The sequence below is a fragment of the Sciurus vulgaris genome, assembly GCF_902686455.1.
Source record: "Sciurus vulgaris genome assembly, chromosome: 7".
Lineage (NCBI taxonomy): Eukaryota > Metazoa > Chordata > Mammalia > Rodentia > Sciuridae > Sciurus > Sciurus vulgaris.
This window is the reverse complement of record NC_136467.1, coordinates 151,082,357-151,103,770: the sequence shown is the minus strand read 5'-3', so window position 1 is coordinate 151,103,770 and position 21,414 is coordinate 151,082,357. Positions and strand designations below refer to the sequence as shown.

Sequence of the window (21,414 nt, the reverse complement as noted above, 5' to 3'; positions counted from 1 at the left end):
GACAGAAAGCACCATTGGTTTCCTTGGGCTTCCAGCCTGCAAACTGCAGATGGTAGGATTCTGCAGCCTCCATCAACACATGACCCACAGCCTCATAACCAATCCCTGTCTGTCTCTGTCCGTCAGTCTATCCATCCATCTGACTTAAACAGTTGCCTAAGTGTTTCACTTTGGTTCTGTATGCAAGTTCTCGGGCATGCTGTGTGGTGGAGATCACCCTTCATCTTTTCCCACGGGGACAGATTTCCAGATGTTTCCTTAGCTTCTCTGCCTTTCCCACTGGTCTACAATGCCAGCTCTGTCCTGTATCAAGTTGACGTTCATGCTCTGACCTGTTTCTTTCTTTTTTTTTTTTTTTTTTCTGACCTGTTTCTAAGCTTGCCATTTCATCCCACTGGGACAACGCTGCTGGGCTGTGGTTACTACAGCTGTGTGACCGGTCTCTGTGTCTGCCAGGGCGAGTTCTCTGATGCAGTTCTGCAGGAGAGCCCAGGGCCTGTGCATGCCCGGCAAGCAAGCCACCTGCCCCGAGCCACATCCTCGGACATTGGTATTTTATTTTGAGACAGAGTCTCGCCAAGCTGCCCGGGTTGTCCTCGAACTCACCGTCTGCTGCCGCAGCCTCCTGAACAGCTGAGGTGACAGTACCCACCACGGGGCCTGGTCTGCCTTCTCTTTTCTTTGTCTTTCACCATCTTGTCTTTGGTGGCTGGTTTCCAGACACTACAAAAGGGATTTTTTGAAACAGTGCAAATTCTGGGCCAGAAAGATTTCTTAAATAAAACAAAGATAATGGGAAAGATGGATAAATATGACTAAATTAAGACTATTTATTAAAAAAACCATGGAGAGTATGCTGAAAGTTGGGAGATGTTTTCAACAATTATGACTGATTAATGCTCAATATTAGTATCTACAACATTAAAAATACTCCCCAAATTAAAAAAAAACAAAACAAAACAAAAGCAAATTATAGAAAAATAGGATTAAAGTAATCAACATTTCAGAGAAAGCGACACATGAATGGCCAAGAGAGAAGTTAAAAGATGCTCAATTTTATTTCTACTAAGAAAAAAATAATGAAAGTGCTTCATCCTCTTTGGTTTGGCAAAAATTAATAAGGCCAATAATACCAAGTGTTAGGTTGTGGAGCATTTGGAATTGGCACCCTGCTGGAGGGAGAGTAATCGGTAAACAGCCATGTTGGAAAACCGTTTGGCCTTATCTTTTAATGATGAATGTGCATCCAGCCTGATCTGGGAGCATTCACTCCTAAGATATATACTACAGAGAAATTCTTGGACCTGGTTATTAGGAGTCAAGAATATTCATGATGGCAATGTTTTCTAAAATGAAAAATCTGGAAACAACTACAATGTCCATGTATCAAGTAATTGTTAAATAAATTGAAGTATATTTTCTACAAAGGAATACTATATAGCAAAAATGGTTACACTATTTTAAGATATCTCTATGTAGACAAATCTTGCAAATGTAATATTGAGTAGAAAACCCCAAAAGTTAAAGAAGATCTAACCTTTCTTCTTTCTTTCCTTCCTTCCTTCCTTCCTTCCTTCCTTCCTTCCTTCCTTCCTTCCTTCCTTCCTTCCTTCTTTTTTTCATTCTTTGTTTCTTGTGCTGGGAATTGAACCCAGGGCCTTGTGCATTCTAGATTCTAGACGAGCAGGAATTTTTAGAGAGAGGTCAGAACAGATACATTCAACAATATATGCTTAGAGATATATACGTAAGTGATAAAGGCACAAAAAGAAGCAAGTAAATAATTAACACAAAATCCAACTTGCTTTACTTCTGAGAAGGAGCATGTAGGAATTTTTTTTAAGGCACTGACTTTCAGACATTTTGTTAATGTCCCCCTTCAAGGAGTTTGAAAAAGCATGTATTTGCTCCTTGTGTTAGTTAGCTTTCCATCACTATAACACAATACCTGAAGTAGTTAACTCATAAAGAGTAAAGGTTCAAAGTTTTGGACATACCAGTTCATGATCAACTTGGCTCCATTACTTTGGGTCTGGCTAGTCAGTGTATCACAGCAGAAGCACGTGGTTGAACAAAACTACTCACCTCATGGCTAGGAAGCAAAAGACAGGGAACAGGAAAAAGTTGGGGTCCAACAGTCCCGTTTGGGGACATGCCTCCAATGATCTAAGGATTTCCCACTAGGTTCTTCTTCTTCTCCTCCCTCTTCTTCTTTTTTGGCACCAGGCATTGAACCTGGGGTGCTCAGCGTCTGAGCCACATCCCCAGACTATCTTTTTGTTGTTATTGTTGTTGTTGTTTGTTTGTTTGTTTTGAGACAGGGACTCACTAAATCACTTAGGGTCTTACTAAGTTGCTGAGGCTGACCCTAAATCCATGATCCTCCTGCTTTTCAGCCTCCCAAGCTGCTGGGATAGGAGGTGTGTGCTACTGCACCCTGCTGGGTCCCACTTTTTAAAGTTCCTATCATCATCTGGGCTCAGTGGTGCTTGCCTGTAATCCCAGCAGCTTGGGAGGCTGAGGCAGGAGGATCGGAGTCCAAGGCCAGGCGTGGCAAATTAGTGAGAACCTGTCTCTGAAGGAAATTGAGAAAACAGGCTGGGGATGCAGCTCAGTGGTAGAGCTCTTGCCCAGCATGAACCCTTTAAGGCCCTGGTTTCCATTCCCAGTATGTTGACAAGAAAAAAATAATACTTCCTTATGCCTTAAATAAAATGATGGAGTGGTTCTCACTGCTTGGGAGGATGAGACAGGAGGACAATTTGAGCCTAGAAGTTCAAGGTCAGCCTGGGTAACAGTGAAACCCTGTCTCCAAAAATGTTTGTGGGTGGAAAATGTGCTGAAGGGTCTTTGGGAAATAGTGATGTTTGATATTCACTGTTAAGGCATTTGGATATCTGCACCTTCAGTAAACTGCGGCAGGACTGCTGCGTGTGGGTGGTGGAAAAAAGAAGCCAGAGGACCAGAAAGATCAGGAACGAATGCTGAGATAAGAGAAATGCCCTCAGTCGGCAAAATCTCCCGGCTGGCAGAGGGCCTGGCACGGAAGGCGCGCTCTTGGGCTTGGGTTAATTCGCCTGGATTCCACGGCAGAGTGACCGGGGTTGAATCTGGGGCACACGTGTGTCTGTAAAAGCGCATGCGAAATACGCTGCTGTCAACTGCAACCTGGTGGATGGATATCCTAAGCAGGATGCGGGGGAACGCCTCGGGTCCTGGGCAGGTACGAATCAGGGACGCGGTTGTGCTGTGCTTGATACCAACGCAAGTGACTCTCACGGCACGATGAGATGTGATTCTGTTTCCCTCCCCGTCTTTCTTGCCCTATGACCATAAGAAACAACAAGAATCCCAAGGGGGTAATAATCCAAATGAGGTGTGAGGCAGTTATTTTGGTGTGGTCCTGATGTGTCCCCCAAATTCATGTGTTTAATATAATCTCAGTGAGGTGAGACGTGGAGATGCGGGGCTTTGTGAGGGTGTGAGGGGTTAGGACGAGTCCAATGGCACCTCGATCCTAGACCTCCCATACCCCAGAACCGTGAGCCTGGTGAGGGTGTGGTGGCACACACCTGAAATCCCAGCCACCTCGGAGGCTGAGGCAGGAGGACCACAAGTTCGAGGCCAGCCTCAGGCACTTAGTGAGGCCCTAAATAACTTAGTGAGACTCTGTCTTAAAATAAAAAAAATGAAATGTGGCTCAGTGGCTAAGGACCTCTGGGTTCAAGCCCCAGTACCCCCGGCCCCCCAAAAAAGGAAAGAAAAGAACCCGTGAGTTGGGGCAAATACCCGCGTTAGTCCTGTAAATAGCCGGTCTCACTGTCCACCAGCATGGAGTGCTGACCAGTCTGATGTGTTGACAGAAGGCTGTGCAGGCTCAGAACAATAAGCCGGGTCATGAGGACTTAAGCGAAAAATAGAAGAGACCGTCATGAGTCTGGCTGGCGGCCCCACGGCCAGGAAAACGTCCGTCCACGCGTGTGAGGCGCGTCCGGCTCGCTGCTGTCACGACCCTGCGGATCAGGCCGAGGACCGCAGCGAAGAGCGGGGACAGGCGGGGAGATCCCACCCGCTCTCCCAGGAACAGGGCGCAGGCGGAGCTGCCCGGAGCCTGAGGTGACAGAGGCTTCAGCTCCAGGACCCTCGGGCCAGCGGACGGTGCATCTCAGGGGCGTGGCCAGCACGGCCCCCACTGCAGCCCGCGGGGAACCCTGGCGGCACCCGTTTCTGCCTGTTCCTATGTTCTCCAGCATCATCCTAGTCACACGTTATTATTCATGTGACATTTCTTTGGCAATAGTAATTACCTGGAACTCAGTCAAAGAAGCAGGAAATAAGAAAAAATAAAGTCTGATATCCAAGAGAGAATGGCGTGGAGTCCTCTACTTAAACCCAAGCACTGCGCTTGTTTCTTCAAGAGGCCCTTAGGCACTCTGCCAGAGCTAGTGACTCCGGGGCCATCTGTAGACTTCCCAGATCACAGGAGAATCCAAGAGAGCAGCAGGCAAGGCGGTGGCAACTGAAATACCACCCGGGAGGCGGAGATGGGAACACCGCAAACGGACACAGGATCCAGAACCTTGAGCTCTGGCTGCAGGTTACGCCAGACAAACCTGACCCGGCAGTGGGCACCACGCACGGCAGGGTCCTACACATCCGTAATAATTCAGCTACGATCACTGACCCCATTTAAATATGCAAGGACACGTGAAACATCTCCCTTTAAAGAATCTAAGTTAAAATGTCAGCCCACAGATTCCTCAGAAAACTTGGAATGGAACAACCAGTTATTCCACTCCTCAGCACATACCCAAAGGACTTAAAATCAGCATACTATAGTGACACGGCCACATTAATGTTCGTAGCAGCTCAATTCACAATAGCTAAGCTATGGAATCAACCTAGGTGCCCTTAAATAGATGAATGGATAAAGAAAATGTGGTACATATACAAAATGGAATATTACTCAGCCTTAAAGAAGATTGAAATTATGGAATTTGCCAGTAAATGAATGGAACTGAAGGCTATTATGCTAAGTGAAATGAAATAGTTCCCCCCTCCAAAAAATGTTGAATATTCTCTCTGATATGTGGATGTGGACTCACAGTAGGTGGGGGTGGGGACTTGAGGTCACTGTATTGGACAAGGAGGGATGGGGGAAGGGAGGGGAATGGGAATGGGAAACACATTAGAACGAATTTGACGTGACTTTCCTGTGTTCATATATGAATACACAACCAGTGTGACTCCACATTGTGTAAACCACCAGAATGGGAAGTGATACTCCATGTATGTATGATATGTTAAGATACACTCTACTGTCACGTATAATTAAAAAGAACAAATTGAAAAAATATTTTCTCACTCTTAAAAAAAATGTCATCTTACAAAGGGTGAGTTTCACCAAGCGGAGTTAGTTAATACTTTTTGAACAATTACACTGTGACAAGTTATTGCACAAGGACTCTTATATTAGCTCTTATACCAGCCTCAAGAGATTGTTATTTTTATTTTCTGCTTTACACAGGAGGATGCTGAGGCTTGGGGAAGTTATCTGATTTGCCCGAAGTCACCAAACCAGTAAAAGGCAATACTGGTTTTCAGAACCAGTTTTCCTTTGCTCTCCGGATTGAATTTTGAGGGTGGCACATGCCTGTAATCCCAGCGACTCAGGAGGCTGAAGCAGGAGGGTCTCAAGTTCAAAACCAGCCTCAGCAACTTAGCGAGGTGCTGAGCAACTCAGTGTGACTCTGACTCTTAAAAACAAGACAAAACAAAGCAAAACAAAACAAAAGACCACTCTGGGGTCGTGGCTCAGTGGTTAAGAGCCCTGGGTTCAATCCCTGGTGCTCTCCCGCCCCTGCCAAGATGGAGTTTTGTCATGTTTGTCACCTGCCCCTCTTCTGTGTTCCAGGCTCCAGTGATGGCCACTCAGAAGTTGTCCCAAATCACATTTTAAAATACGGTTCCGAGTATTTCTAATTCATGGACTTTTCTAGCAGCTTTTTCTGCACCAGTCAGCAGTAACTGACTTCTGCTCTGCATTCTCATGACCGCTCTCTTTCAGAATTATCACCGGCTGGTTGTCCTTGCTCACGGCAGCTTCTCCTGGATGCTTGGGGCTCGTTCGCTGAGATGATTTGTCTTGATTTATCTCAAATGACTCAAGGACACAGTATTCTTGGGGGAAATACAGTAACTCTGCCAGTAGTGAAGTGGGGCAGCTGGGCAGTTGTATTAGTTTCTTCATTGTCTGAATGTGTAAAAATATAAAAACCATGTTCAGCTGCAGTCCCAAGCCTGGAAATCACGCTTGGCAGGCAGGGTGCAATATGCGTTCCAAGCAAATGCTGATCAAGTGAGCGAAACAGGAAGAAACAGAGGGCCCAGGGCAATGTCTGCATTCCCTGGAGCCTTGTGGATAATGCCTAAGGAAACCACTCATAAGACAAAGATGATCCTGTGAGTCTGTTTGGCCCTTCTGCATATCAGCTTTCCAGCATTAGGCCTGGAGTTTAAAATCTCACGCAGGCAACCACTTCTACTGCTTTCCTGAAGGTGGACTCCTCGTATAATAAAAAGATCTCTGACAATTAAGAACAACGCTGGAATACCCAGAGCTGAACTCTATTTCTGAATAAGCTAGCTGCAAGGGGCGAGAAACTCAGAATTATGAATAAAATGGAGATGATGGCCTAATAATTAAGGTGATAATAACACCTTCCCTTCTGATCTCTTAACAGTTGTTGGGAGGATCAAAGAAAATGATACAAATGAATATGCTCTGTGGACACAGAGTATCATTACACAGGCTGTTATTAAAAGGGCCATTTTATCTTCACATGGGTTATGTCACTGAAGAAGGTTTAATTCGGTTTTGGTGATCTGCACTGATCGTGTAGCTGGCATCTTCTTTTTGAGGGTTTATTGCTTTTGTAAACTTCGCAGATGATCTCAATTCACTTCTGCCATTTGTGGGGTCTGGACCTGCCTGTGACCAAGTGAGTTTTTAGTAGTCCAAGGTAGCATGCTGCCTTCCAGAACAAGCTAGAATCTTTCCCAGGTCTTCTGTGCCAGGCCTTTAGATCTCACAGGGTGTGCGGTGGATCTTCTGAACAACATTCATTTTGAGCATGGCTCCATAGGGGGATTTAAAAAGCTGGGTTTGATATCAAGCCCCAAACTACTACAGGAGATCACAGGCCTGGGCCTCACCCCCAAGTGGGCATTGCCCCTGCATGGGAGGAAGGGGAGGGTCCTGGACCGACAATGCCTCTTTCAGAAGAGGCAACATACTGACCCAAAGTCCAGGCTCCGGAATCAGATGCATGCGTTTTATTTAACCTCCCTAAATATGTCCAGCTTACTTGAGCTCTCTAAACCTGTTTTCTCATCTGCAAAGAGAGATTTCTATAATTCCCCATGGTTTGTCATCACTGGAAACTGAAGCAGCCGCTTTTGAAAAGTGGTATCTAACGTGCTGTACTTATATCCCCCTTGAGCCGGGATGGAAGCAGACGCAGAAGGGCGGAGAGTGCCGTGTGGCCTCGGGGCAGCTGTGAGCAGCCTGTTCGGCAGTGAGCAGGATCCACCCACTCTCTTGGTACTGGGCCACCCAATGGTTCTTTGAGCAGTAATTGTATTAGAGGATCAGTAAGACGATGGAGATGATTGAGTTGTAAGTTCTGTGACTTTTTTTTTTTTTTTTTAATAAGATCTAAGCACAGTTGCTGCTGGTTTTTGTTTTTGTTTTTTTTCCTCCTGTGTGGTGCTGGAGATGAACCCAGGGCCTCACACGTGCTGGGAAAGCACTCTACCACTGAATTACACCCCTAGCAGTTTCTTTCTGCTTTTTCTTTTGGAACAGTGTCTTGCTAGATTGCACAGACTGGCCTTGAACTTGCAATCCCGAGTAACTGGGATTGCAGGTGTGTGTAACTAGCTAGTTACCGCATTTTCAAGTGAAAATGGACTATTATTACTTTTCCTTTCCTCCCGCCCCCTCCCGTTCCTTCCTCCTCCTTCTCCTTCTCCTTCTTCAACACATGCCCATGTGAAGACTCTTCTCGGAAATCTGAAGAGACCAGCCTTGCTCACAAAACAACCAATGGCCTGAAGCATTCGCTTCAGAAAAACAACACAAACTAGCCTGCTTCTGTTTTCTGGCTATTCCCATCTAAGTGGTTCCCTGCCTCCATTATTATTTTTTTTTAAACTTTCTTTTTCAGACAGGGCCTCACTGTGTTGCCCAGGTTGGCCTCCAACTCCTGTGTTCAGGTGATGCTCCTGTTGGCCTGGCCTCCTCCGGAGCTGGATCTGCAGGTGCAGCCCACCCTTCCTGTTGCTTTCGGGCCCTTTCCCATCTGCAATGCCTCACTGAAGCTGTTATCTTGCTCAGGATTAGGTGAACGCTTAAGCCTGGTCATTTTCCAGGACTGTGGGATGTCTAATGAGTCTGCCTAGCCTAGTCATCCTCAAGTATATGCCTGCATGAGTGTGTGTGTGTGTGTGTGTGTGTGTGTGTGTGTGTGGGCGCAGTGTGAGTTTTCTTGTGTAGTAAAGCAGGGATTGTGGCCGGCTGATGGCCTCCTCTAAAAAGTCCAGTGGGTCAGGGAGTGGTGGTAGGAACTTTCTCCCCCCCACACCCCCCACTTCTGGCAGAGGACACAGGATGGAGAAATTCTGGCCTGGAAAGTTACTATGGGGTGCAACTTCTTGGTGATGAAACTCTCCAGCCCTGGAGAAGGCAGCAGAGAGGACATTACCCTGGGGAGGAAGTTGGTGCCAGTGGCCTTCAGATGAATCTGAGGATGGAGGCCACATTCAGAACGTCTGCCCCAAAGTCCCTGCCTGCCTGCTGGGTGGGATGCTCTACCAGTTAGTCCTTGACCAAGGGATGGCATCCAGATGTTTCCCTGGGGAACCCAGTGGCCACAGGCGCTGTCTTCATTGGCTTCCTATCCATAGTCCTAGGGTACCTGCTTCCCGAGAGCCTTTAGCCAGCTAACGTTCAGAAATTCCTGGAAACGATCTGCACGACGTTTATGGATCTTTTATTTTTTAGACACAGGGTCTGGCTGCGTTGCCCAGGTTGGTCACTCCTGTGCTCGAGCCATCTCCCTTGCCTTAATCTCTGGGGTGGCTGGGACTGCAGGCAGTTGTACATCATCACGCCCAGTTCAGATTTTATGCTTCTCAAAATCTACCAATAAACTGAAAAACTTTTCCAGTCCACAACGACACAAAGGGGTTGGGAGCCTGAGATGACAGGAAGGGGCAGGGGAGCCTCATCTAGGGTCACTTATCACCGTGCGCATCATAAAACAGCAAACCCGGCTCCGGACCGGGGTAGAGCTGTCCTCCGGGCAAAGCGACGAAGTGAGGAGCAGCGCGGAGCCCCGGGTCTGCCGGCAGGCCAGGCAGGGAGGTTGGGCAGCCGCCGGCAGCCCCGGGGCTCGTCCGGCCGCTGGACAGGAAGACGCAGGCGACCCCGCGGGCGCGGCCGGGGGACGGGGCGGCGACTGCGGCGAACGCGAGCCGGGGGGCCGGGCTGCTCTCGGAGGCGCCGCCGGGGCGACCGGGGGCCTCGTCCCGTGGGCCGGGAGAGGGGCGGCGGGCCCGGGGCAGCGAGAGGCGGCGCCGCGCGTCGCGGCCCCTCGGGCTCGGCCTTCAGCGGGCGGGGCGCGCCCAGTCCCCGCGCTGCCTCCCGCCCGCCCCCTCCGGGCGCCGCGGCCGCGGGGCCAATGGGCGGCGAGGGGAGGGGAGCGGGAAGCGGCGCGCTCGGCCGGCCTCCCCGGCCGGTGGCCGCCGCGCCAGCGCCGAGTTTGCGCCCAGAGCGTTGGCGCCGGCTCGCGCCGCCGGCCTCCCGCTCGGTGCCCCGCGACCAGGCAGCCGAGCGCCCCGGCGGGAGGACGTCCAGCGGGGCGGCGCGGGCTGGGCCGGGGCAGCCGCCTCCCGAAGATGCAGGATGGCCGGAGAGCCGGCGCCGTCCAGCCGGCCCTACCGCACCACGGGCTCCACCTGCCTGCACCCGCTCAGCCAGCTCCTGGGCATCCCGCTGGACCAGGTAACCGCGCCCGCCGCGTCCCCCGCCCCGTGCGGGACAGGTGGGATTTGTTTTTTCTTTAAGTTGGTTTAAAAAAATTTTTTTTCCCGTAAGTGTACTAAATAAATATCCTGTACACCCTGCATGGCAAGTTCGACTGAACTTTTTTTTTTCAAGTTTTGGTTTGTACCAAATTCTCAGATAGTCGGATAAATGAATCCAGTGCTTCTTCCGTCATTGTAGTCAAGTTGTTTTTTTCGGTTGGGGGATTGGGCCACGGTCCCTCCCCCATTGAGCTGCACTGTAACCCTTTTTAAAAATTTAAATTTTTTCTTCTTATTCTGAGACACAGCTAAGCTGCTAAGCTGCCCAGGCTGGCCTTGATTCCGCATCCTCCTGCTTCAGCCTCCCTGCGGCTGGGGTTACAGGCGCGGCCAGGCTGGCTGAGTCGTTATTGTTTTTGATCTAGGTGATCCTGATTAACCTATGGCAGTCCATGGGGTTTGAACGGGAGACGGGTTTAGCAGTGAGGCCGGGCCAATAGGTCCCGCGTGATGTCCATCAGAAAGGCAGGAGTAAGAAAAAAGGATAGTTTGCTTCCTGAGGACCTTGTTAATCTGTTGGGTGTGTCCTTGAGGCTGGAGGCTTCTGAGTGGGCGAGAAGCCATGGTGGTTAATGCGCTGTCCAGGAATTGCTGCTAGCCTTCCAGCTACACGGGGCAGCCAATGGGTTGAGGCTACCATCCTGCTGTTCCTGTGGGGCTTGGGGCTGGATCAGCTCTGACTTAGTATCAACTCGGTGTCTGTTGCCTCCAGTTGGACTTGGGCAGGACGCTGGAGTCGCGCCTGCTGCACCCCCACCTTTGTGTTTGGGGCTGAGTGAGTCTTTGCCGTTTCCCCCCTTCCTTTCCCTGGTGCTCTTTTTTCTTTCCTTCCAACAAGCGCATACCTGCTTCCCTTTCCACTCTCCTCCTTCAGCAACGAGGAAGTGAGCCCTGGCCTCCTGCCCTGTTCAGCTACTGTTTACTGAGCCACCCTCTCCCTGGCTCTCTGAGGATCTGACCACTGCAAGCTCCGGAGAACCAGGAACTTGGGAGAGGTGTCTGATGCCAGGCCGTTGGTGGGGACGCAGGCAGAGGCAGACCCGATAGCAAATTCCTTGGCTCTGAAACTAAATAAAACTCTTTGCTGAATTTCCTGAAGGGGAATTCATTTTGTACTTACCTCTCCACCTCCTATCAGAATTTATTTTAATTTCATTTTCTTTTAAAACCTATTCTGCACAGTTAGAGAAGAGACTCCCGGGAAACTTTTGTATGAAAAGAGATACAGATGGAGGACCACACAGGTCCTGGCTGGGAGGTGCCAGTCTAGGTTATTATTAGCCTTATAACTGCATCCACCTCCATCCTCAGTCTCCTGGATTTCTGATTTTAATTTATAAAAAAGAACAAAGGAGCCGTAAAGGTATTTAAGATTGAGAGGGATGAAGGTATTTCTGGAATGAGCTCAGGGGAAAATGTTTGCCATGGAAATGGCACACTTGGGATCTCTAAGATCTTAGTCACCCTGATCAACCTCCAGCAAGGTCAAGTCTGAATGCTTTTTTTTTTTTTTTGGTACCAAGGATTGAACTCAGGGGTGCTTAATTACTGAGCCACATCCCTAGACCTTTTTATATTTTATTTAGAGACAGGGTCTTGCTAGGTTGCTTAGGGCCTCACTAAGTTGCTGAGGCCGACTTTGGATTTGGGATCCTCCTGCCTCAGCCTCCTGAGCTGCTGGGATTACAGGCATGCGCCACAATGTCCAGACTGAATGACTCTTGGTGAAAGAAGCACCCATTGGGCAATGTCCCCGGCAGCTTATTTTAGACCCAGGGAAAACCCGGATGGTAAATAATGTGGTTTGAGGCTAAGCTGTGGCCTGAGAATTTGGAAGCTTGGCGTGTTGTCTCTTTCACACTTTCGAAGCTTTTAAGGGCTTGGATGTCAGACCCACCTGGATAAATTCCTGCTTTTCCAGCAAACTGCCTTTGTGGTCTCTGGCTGGCCCTGTGCCCTCTCCGAGTCCCAGTGCCTTCATAAGTTAAATAGGAGATGGCAACAAGACCTACATTTGGGGTTGAGAAATTTCATACAAAGTGTCCTAGGTAGGAAGATCCTGGCATCAGGGTGTTGACAAGGAACAGAGTTTAACTCAGTTGGTCAAACTAGAGAGCCTCTGATGAACCACTTCGACTGGTGTGGGCAGGGTCAAGGGGACCAAGCAAGGATGGAGGGGCTGTAGTTCAGTGGTGGAGCACTTGCCTAGCATGCAGGAGGCCCTGGGTTCCACCCCCAGCACAGGGGAGTGAAAGGAAGGAAAAAGGATGTCGAGCTACCCACATCTCCAGCCGCTGGGGAAGAGGGAAGAAGTGCATTACCATTGCCCAGTGAGGCCCGGACCCCACCCCTCACCCCTACCAGGAAGCAGTGAACCTCAGCCTTCTGTTTCTCCTTTTGTCTGCAGGGGCTCCTCCTGGGGCACAGAATGGGGACAAGCAAGGTGGAGCCAGACGTGGCAGGGCAACCTGAAGATAAGAAAGCGGTCCTTGATAGACATGTACTCCCGTCCCAGGGAAGAGTGGCTTTTATTGGCCTAAGCTATGCTAAAAATGGTAAAACACACGCTGAGTTACCCAGATAGCTCTCCACGTGCCAGTTAAAGACCTGGAATTGCTTCCTCGGTGTCTGGGTAGTCCATGCGTTGATTTCTGATTGATGGCACTTGTGTGAAGTCTTTAGCCTCTGGGTCTCCCTGGGTCAAGTAGTTTATTACCTGCAAAAACTGAAATACCCATTGAGCATTCTGGTTTGTGAGTGAAGAACGCCTTATTCTGTTTCATCTGGTTCTTCCACTTGTCTGTTTAACTTCTGGGTGCCCTTAAAGGATGCTGTGTATGGTGATGTGTCTATTGAGGATGAGTCTGTTTTTGTTTCCAGGGACTTTTACTAGCCAGCAAGCTCCTAAAGATGCAGAGTCACTGAATTTCATTAGAGACAGTTCAGATGCAGAGCATAGGTGGTGTGGACGCATATTGAAAACTGAATTTTGAGCTGAGCCCCTGACCCTGTGCGGACTTGAGCTCCAGCAGCAGTCGGATTGGATCCAAAGTGTGCTTACCTTGGATAAATGAGGCAGGGACTTTTCTTTCCCATTTATGGGGAATCAGGGGACGAGAATGGAGTTTTAAACATCGTCTTCTCCTGTGCTCTCCGCCTTGTTTTGGTTGTGGAGTGTGACATGATCTGCATTTCACTAGAACCTTCCAAGTTTGAAAGGTGAATTTGACCTCCAGAGGGAATCTTATAATGTGGCTGTTATTCCTTTGTGTGGTACAGGGTTCTGTCCTTGGACTGGGAACTTTGAAAGCTGGAAAGGAAACTGTTCTCCAGCGTTGAGGACCTTCTCGTGGTGGTAGCACCCCCAAACTGTGTGTGCACAAAGTATCAGTGCAGTCAGAAGCCAGGATTTCACCCACCCCTGCAATGTAGCAAAAAGGAAAAATAGAAATGATTTTGAGATTAAAGCAAAATCATTATGACTGCTTAAGTAAGCTGGTGTTACAGTTTAGTCTGGAGGAGTGAGGACCAGCTTTAAAGGCCTGGCACTCCAGACCAATGGTGACAGCGATGAGTTTTGATTACACTGGGGGGGCCTGTGACCTTGGTTTTCTCTACCTGCCCAGAGTTTTCAGTCACCTGGTTGGTTCCCTTGGCCATGCTTGGAAAGACCCACCCTTATTTCTGTTCTTATCTGAGTCTTGCCCTTCATTGAAAGCTCAGCTCACATTCCACAGTCATTATTAGGTCAATTAAATATTTATTCAGTCCTATTTGTACCAGGTACCTGGCCGTGTGGTAGAAATAGAAGGATTAAAACAAAAGAAAAAAAGAAAAGAAGACGAAGGTGCCCATCCTGGAGGAGACCAGAGACCTATCTTAAGTATACAGGCGGTGCTCTTCCAAGGTTTACAGTAGGTGCCTGGAGGAATAAAGAGAGGAAGCCCATAGGCCACAGTGAACTCCTGTAGAGTTTGCTGTTTGCATTTAACACTTGGCAAATGTTTTATGATAATATTGTGATCTTACTGGGTTCACATGCTGAATTCCAAACTCATTTAAACAATCCATGTGGTCTGGGTTTTTATTCTTTTTTGCATTCTCAGGAACTAGTAGGTGCTCAATAAAAGCTTATCATTAGTAACGGAACATGCCAGTGTTATAAATAATTAAGCTTCAGTATAGAGCATCTTGCTGTATTTATTTTTAGGTGCTGGGGATGAGGCCGGGGCCTCCAGCATGTTAAGCCTCTGCTCCCCACTATCCACATCTCCAGCCTAGGGGCTTGGTTTTGAGGTGGACTGTAGATTACTTTGTGGGAGGAAGATCCTCCACCCAGCCTCGCCCAGCCTCCTGTTCTTCACGCCGCCTTGGGCTGCACCCTGGGGATTCTGACTCCCACAGCCTGCCCTGCTCCTGGGCTTTCCAGGCCACTGACTCAGAGTGGTGCCTACACACAGTGGGCCCAGAGCATCAGCCAGGGAAAGACCCACGTCCTTCCTTTCCGGCCACAGTGGTTTCTGCAGAGTCAGGTCTGCTGTCCCCACTGAGTACCCCATCTTTGTCTGCCAGTCTGGTGGGAAGAAATTAATTCGTCTAGGCTGCACACGACAAGGGTTGAGTCACAGCGTGTCACAGGCACTGCGGGGGCCGCCGTGGAGGAGGTCTTGCCACCCTTTGACAGCTCCCAGGTGGGCAGGGTGGGGACACATATTCCAACCAGTGTCTCTCCCAGGTGGAGCCTGGATGGTCTGCTCTGGAGCCAGAGAACCACTGCTCTGTCCTGATGGCTGGGAACTGAGTGAACCGAGCCGCGCGGAGGCCTGGGATGGAGGCCTGGCTGCGCTGGTGGAGGTGAGCTCTTCACACCGAGGCAGGACAGGAGATGGGTCTTGAGGGATGAATAAGAGTTTGTGAGGCCAAGTGGGGAGGGTCGTGCTGGGTGGAAAGCGCAGTGTGGATGGAGAGGTGGAGGCGTGAGGTTGTCTGCTTCCTTCAAGGAGCCCGGAGTCCACGCAGGTGACTGCTTGGTGTGGTCCTGAGGACAGGGAACACAATGGAGAGGGCAGCATGTGCACCTCCAGGCCAGGGGTCGGCAAGCTTTTCCTAGAAAGGGCCAGACCACCAAGCTCTTTGTCTCTTCAGACCATACAGCCCTGGGTACTACCTGACTCTGCCTTTGGTGGCATGAAGGCAGCCACAGATAATATGTAGGCCATTGCGTACCGTTGTGTCCCATCAAACCTCACTTTTGCTGAAATTTGAGTTTTATGAAATTTTGAGGTGTCATGAAATATTCTTTTCAACCTGGTGTGAGGTGCACACCTATAATCCCAGCAACTTGGGAGGCTGATGCAGGAGGATCTCAAGTTTGAGGCTGGCCTCTGCAACTTAGTGAGGCCCTGCTTCAAAATAAAAAAATATAAAGGGGTGGGAATGTGGCTCCATGGTAGAGCCCTTGTGTGCCCAAGACGTTGCTGCCATGGTTGTCTTTGAGATCCAGCCTCCACCTCTGGCCTGAATATCAGGCTCCTTGGCTGATTCTTATGCCAGCTGAAGTTTGGGAGCCATTGCTATAGTCAAAGGGAAGGCACTGAACTTTTTAAGTTGTGAAAGGATTTTCATTTTGTGAAGGGGTCTGAAATGTGGCCCGAAGGGGGATGAAGGGGTTCTGGGGTCTTTTGCAAAGTGTTTTTTTTTTTTTTTTGGTACTGGAAATATTGAACCCAGGGTTGCTTAACCACTGAGCCACATCCCAGTCCCTTTCTGTATTTTATTTAGAGATAGGGTCTCACTGAGTTGCTCAGGGCCTTGACAAGTTGTAGAGGCTGGCTTTGAACTTGAGATCCTCCTGCCTCAGCCTCCTGAGCTGCCACATAGTCTTTAGGGGGCTGATCAGAGGGAGTTTAATGGGTGACTGAGTCTGTTCAGGCCGTCGAAACCCTTCAGTCTTCGGGGCACAGATGTGAGCCTGTGTGAGCATCTCTCTTCAGGAGCAGAGGTGGAGCAGTTGGGATTTTTCAGAGGAGGCTTTGCAGAGCGAGGCACGGGTGTTGAGAGGTGCTGACGAGCTGTTGGGAGTGATAACAGTGCGAAGGGAGCTGTCTGGAGGCGAGGGACTTGGCGGAGCAGGTGCGGGGGAAGTGAGATGGGGGGCCGGGATTCCTGGCGCAGGATTGCTGGTGCTCCTTTCTGGACCATCGTGAAGGCTGGGTGTGGACGCCAGGGTCAGGGTGAAGGTCAGTTCAGCCTAGCGCACTAAGAGCTGGGGTGTTTGACAGACTGCCTCCCGACGCCGAAGCCACCCATGTGCATCTGGGATTTGAAGTGGAGGAAACCTCACATCGCCAGGAAGGTGGAGGATTTCTGGCAGCAGAGAGGAAGACCAGAGAGAGAGAGAGAGAGAGAGACAGAGAGACAGAGAGAGAGACAGAGAGAGAGAGAGAGAGAGAGAGAGAGACAGAGAGAGAGACAGAGAGACAGAGAGACAGAGAGAGAGACAGAGAGAGACAGAGAGAGACAGAGACAGAGACAGAGACAGAGAGAGACAGAGACAGAGAGACAGAGAGACAGAGAGAGAGACAGAGAGAGAGAGGAAGAGAGAGAGGGAGAGAGAGAGAGGAGAGAGAGAGGGAGAGAGGGAGAGAGAGAGACAGAGAGAGAGAGAGAGAGACAGAGAGACAGAGAGAGAGAGGGAGAGAGGGAGAGAGAGGAGAGAGAGAGAGAGACAGAGAGAGAGACAGAGAGAGAGACAGAGAGAGACAGAGACAGAGACAGAGAGAGACAGAGAGAGACAGAGACAGAGAGAGACAGAGAGAGAGACAGAGAGAGAGACAGAGAGACAGAGACAGAGAGAGACAGAGACAGAGAGAGAGACAGAGACAGAGAGAGAGACAGAGAGACAGAGAGAGAGAGACACAGAGAGAGAGAGAGAGACACACACACACACTGTGCATGCATTAGCTCGCCTCCTGTCAGGAGTCCAGGCAGAGGCCGGAGGGAGGGAAGGCCTTGTGGGAAGGCCAAGGCAGCTGGGGGTCTGGGGAAGCACTGACCCCTTCCTGCTGACTCTGACTTTGCTGGTGTAGGGGTGAAGCGGGAGCAGAGGGAGGTCAGGAGCCAGAGGAGGGAGGGAGGCCGAGATGACTCATGCAGGAGGAGGAAGTCAAGGGCAGCGGGCGGTGCCCCTGGAGAAGGAGTGGGCCTGCAGGCGGGTGGGGAGGGGGAGGGTCCAGTGACAGGTGGCACCTGGGGCCCAGCCTCCAGTGACTGACCCCAGGTAGGTCAGCCTGGTGGAAAGCTCCTCTTGGTTCTGAGGGGTTGCAGCCAGGGGGGTGGAAGGTGGCTTTGGGAAGCAGCTGGAGCACAGGGGTGGGCCGGGGCAGCGGCACCTCCCTGGGTCCAGCCCCTCGGCTCTCCAGCAGGGAGCCTGTGTGCAGCAGGAGGATGAGCAGCCTCCACTCTAGGGTCCCTGGGTAAGCCCAGGAGGTGGGCCGGCCCCCCTGGAAAGGACTGGCCACACCCCCTACCCGGGGGCCTGATTGACAGGGAAGGATGGCAGGAGAGGGTGTGATGTGGTCATACACTCCCTGGCGTCTAGGCAGAGACCCAGGGCACCCTGGAGCTTTGGCCTCCCTGCTGTGAGCAGTGTAGCCTTCCAGCTTGGCCTCAGTGTACCTATCTGGCCTATAGATCAGCTTCGTATGTGGAAAGCTCAAGCTCTCTGTGCTCAGCCCGCTGTTCTGCGCATGTCATCTCATCTAACAGGTAAGACAACGCTAAAAGTCGTTCCTTCAATTTCAGATTAAAGAGCCGGTCCTCTGGCCTTACGTGGCCTGTGTGGAGCCCTGCAGCTGGCAAGGGCAGAGGCTGGACTAGAACCCAGGTTGGTCTGGAGCCTGGCTCCTGGTTAGTCACTGCATTACTGGGCAGTGCACGCTCCTGGCCCAGTACCGGTCCCTCTCGCTGCAGAGGACTTTATATTTTCTGTCCCTGGGGTACCCTGCAGCCGCTGCTTGGGCACTCCCTGCTCCGGAGCTGTGTTCCTCCTCGAGTGCTCATCCCTGAGGCCCCGTGGTCACCTCCTGTCCGCCTGTCACCTGGCCCTCCTGCTCCCAAGGCCAAATGGAGTCCTATGCTTTTCCTTTTGTTTTCATATTTTAATATCTGAGCAGGATGCACACAGCTGAGGGTCATTCAGCCAGATACGGCATCTTTCTATAGTTTGAAAGGAGACCAAATTTGAGTGAGAATTTAGCCTAACAAGACAGAGGAAGCCATCCTTTAAATAGTCACATCCATATCTCAAGTACATTTGGTTTTCTCAAAAGAAAATATGCATTCTTGACCTCAGTGAACATTGTTATTTTGGTACCAGGGATTGAAACCAGGGGCGCTTAACCACCGAACCACATCCCCAACCCTTTTAAAAAAATATTTTATTTAGAGACAGGGTCTTGCTGCATAGCTTAGGGCCTTGAAAAGTTGCTGAGGCTGGCCTTGAACTTGCGATCCTCCTTCCTCAGCCTCCCTAGCCACTGGGATTACTGGCCTGCACAACGAGTGAACTTTTTTTAGCATTTATGATGAATGACTAATACTTTGTAACCAGTTCTCATAGCTTATAAAACATTATACCAATGTTATACAAAGTCAGTGAACAGCACCATTTGCCCTTGGAAGTGCTAACCCATCAAGCCCATTCTTCCTGATCTTCACAGCTTCCTGTCCACTCTCTATTTTTGGGCTCTTACCTTTGTCTCGAGATATTTATTTCTGCCCTTTCCAACTCTGAAAGGCTTCAGCTGATACTTATTGAGCGCTGTGTGCCAAAGACTGGGCTAGAACAGAGATACAGAGGTGAATCAGGACCTGTGCCTTCTAGAGACAAACCTGTGAGCACTTGTTAAACTGCCGTAAACCCTTGTGCTGTGACGCGCTCACTGCTCCAGGCATGTGCGCACACACCCTTGCCCAAGGACAAGGAACCTCAGCATCTTCGGCTGCTCCAGAGGGTGCTGTGGGCACACTTCTTGGAGTGGCTGCTTTAGGAGAAGAGGATGGCTGAGGGGAAGTTTAGGGGGTAGGGAACCAAGGGGGACAGTCAGAATACCCCAGGAAGAAGCTATTTTAGCAGAGGCAGCGAGACCATAGAAAAGAGTGACACTCTGTGGGCAGTGACCTCTGTCAGAGAAAAAAGTGTCCACAATTGAGTTTAAAGATCTGATTGCCTGTCATCGGTGAGTCATGATTTGGGCCGCATCTGTCTACACACAGGGCGCTCCTCTGAGCTACCCAGACGAGGTGGGCTTTGCAGGCAGAAAAGGCAGAGCAAGCAGAAACAGGAAGCAAGCAGATCGGTGGTTTCCAAGTCACTTTCCTTGTAGGATTAATAAAGACAGGGCTCCTTATCAGCTGGGCTCAGGTGGGCTGGGCGCCTCCTGTTGGGGGGAGAACAGGCTCATTTTCGAGTTCACTGAGCACCATGATTCCTTTCTGGCGTGGTCTGGTCTGTTGAGGTCTAGTGCAGGAGCTCAGGCCAAATCTACTGCTTCCCATAAATTCTATTTAATGCCAAAGAGAGTGAATGCGAGGCCCCTTTGTGTGCTTAGAACTAAGTAGGGACTAAATTCATATTTGTGGAATTGGAATGGAATTTTGTTTACATTTGTGGTTTGGATGAATGACTAAATTAAGATAAAATTGGGAGCCAATGCTTTTACAACTGAGTTGGGCCTATTTGTTATTTGGTATCTGAATTTCAGATCGAATAGGCCTAATTACTAATTTAAAAATTAATTCGTGGCTGAACTGATGATAGTTCAATGTTAATCTCGGGTTGCTTAATTATAACACATTTTCATTTCCATTGTATGGAGCTGAAAGTTTCATCATTGGCAATTACAGATGCAGATATTAATATCATTTTGGGGGCCAGCAGTCTCAAATTCCTGTGACCAGCATTTAGAAATTCTTTTCAGGTGTCTAAGTGAAGTCACACTTGTGCGATACTCTCAAGTGTTCTGTTATGGCTTCTGAATTACATTTGTAAAAACAATTTCTGGAAAAGACCCTACTCAGAGAGATCAAGCTTGGAAATATCTCTTGTACCAGTAATTTATGAAGAGGATTCTGTGTTTGTCATTTGGTAACAGTGGTTGTGTGCTGTGCAAGGAGACTTCCTATTTTAAGCAGGTCAGCCCTATCAGTAAACAAGATAAAGGGGAGATTTGCCACAGCCTTACTGATGGCAGTTCCTAGTAGTCTGGCCAGGAACACATCAGTGGGAAAATAACTTCAAGTAGTTCATACTGGTTATAAACGTGCTTTACTAAAAGGGTGCTGTCCCCCTGGGCTTAGGAAATGTGACCATCTGCAGTGAGATGAACTCATTAACCCATTTGTTTTTTAGTGATCCTAAAAAAAAAAAGCCAAAAAAAACCTGTAGACTTGGTGAATCACTTACCGACTTCCTTGTAATAGTGGGGCTTTGGAACTTTTTCAAGTTACAAGAAATCAATCTTTTATGTATTGGTGATTCGAGGTATGGATTTGAAAGTCCACCATAGCCTTAAAACATGCAGTTTAGAATGTTGAATTAAGATTTCTGGACCGATATTGCTGGGGATTTCCTAACTGTCACGTCACCTAAACATTCCATCCTCAGGTTTGTTTACCCAAACACCACCACAGAGCTCAGGTTATAGTGTAATTTGGAAAGAGCATGGGTACATTTGAAAAGTTCAAGTTCAGGCTGTTCTAAATTCTTCTTTTCAAACAAGGAATTAAAATTCACAAATTACTGTGGGTCCCCCCCAACTCTGTCTTATTCACCATTGTGTGGCTGTGCTCTGAAGCAGATGAATCAGCAAAGGTACCCAGCAAAGGCCTACAGGAAGTTGCTAAACTCGAAAGTCATTTTGTGCAATTTCATAAAGTGGCATAACTGTGAGTGTCACTGGGATGAGACTTTTTTTTTTTTTTTTTTTTTTTTTGGTATTTTTTTTTGGGGTCTTTGTTTTAAATAACTTAGTTATTTAGGACACTCGCACCGGCAACCCCAGTTACATCCTTTCAGAGGAAACTGATGCCCACGTGCATCCAGAATCTTTCAGCTTTCTGACATGTGAGAGTCTGAGTCTCCCTTTGCTTTTCCCCCTCTTTAACTTACATTGTCTCTTGGGGATCGATTCCTGTCTGCATATGCAGAGCTCCAGGGACATCTGAATGCCTTTGCCACTAACGGACCACGGTCTCCAACAGTAA

General features: G+C 49.2%; 1 protein-coding gene across 1 annotated transcript in view; it reads left to right on the top strand.

The window, feature by feature from the left end:
* The first annotated feature begins 9,815 nt into the window (after nucleotides 1-9,815).
* MBOAT1 (membrane bound glycerophospholipid O-acyltransferase 1) overlaps nucleotides 9,816-21,414 on the top strand; it is an 86,764-nt gene continuing 75,165 nt past the window's right edge. The window contains exon 1 of the mRNA XM_079148324.1: nucleotides 9,816-10,066. Within this exon, the coding sequence (XP_079004450.1) occupies nucleotides 9,968-10,066 (99 nt within the window). The 5' untranslated portion in view covers nucleotides 9,816-9,967. The remainder of the gene's footprint in view (nucleotides 10,067-21,414) is intronic.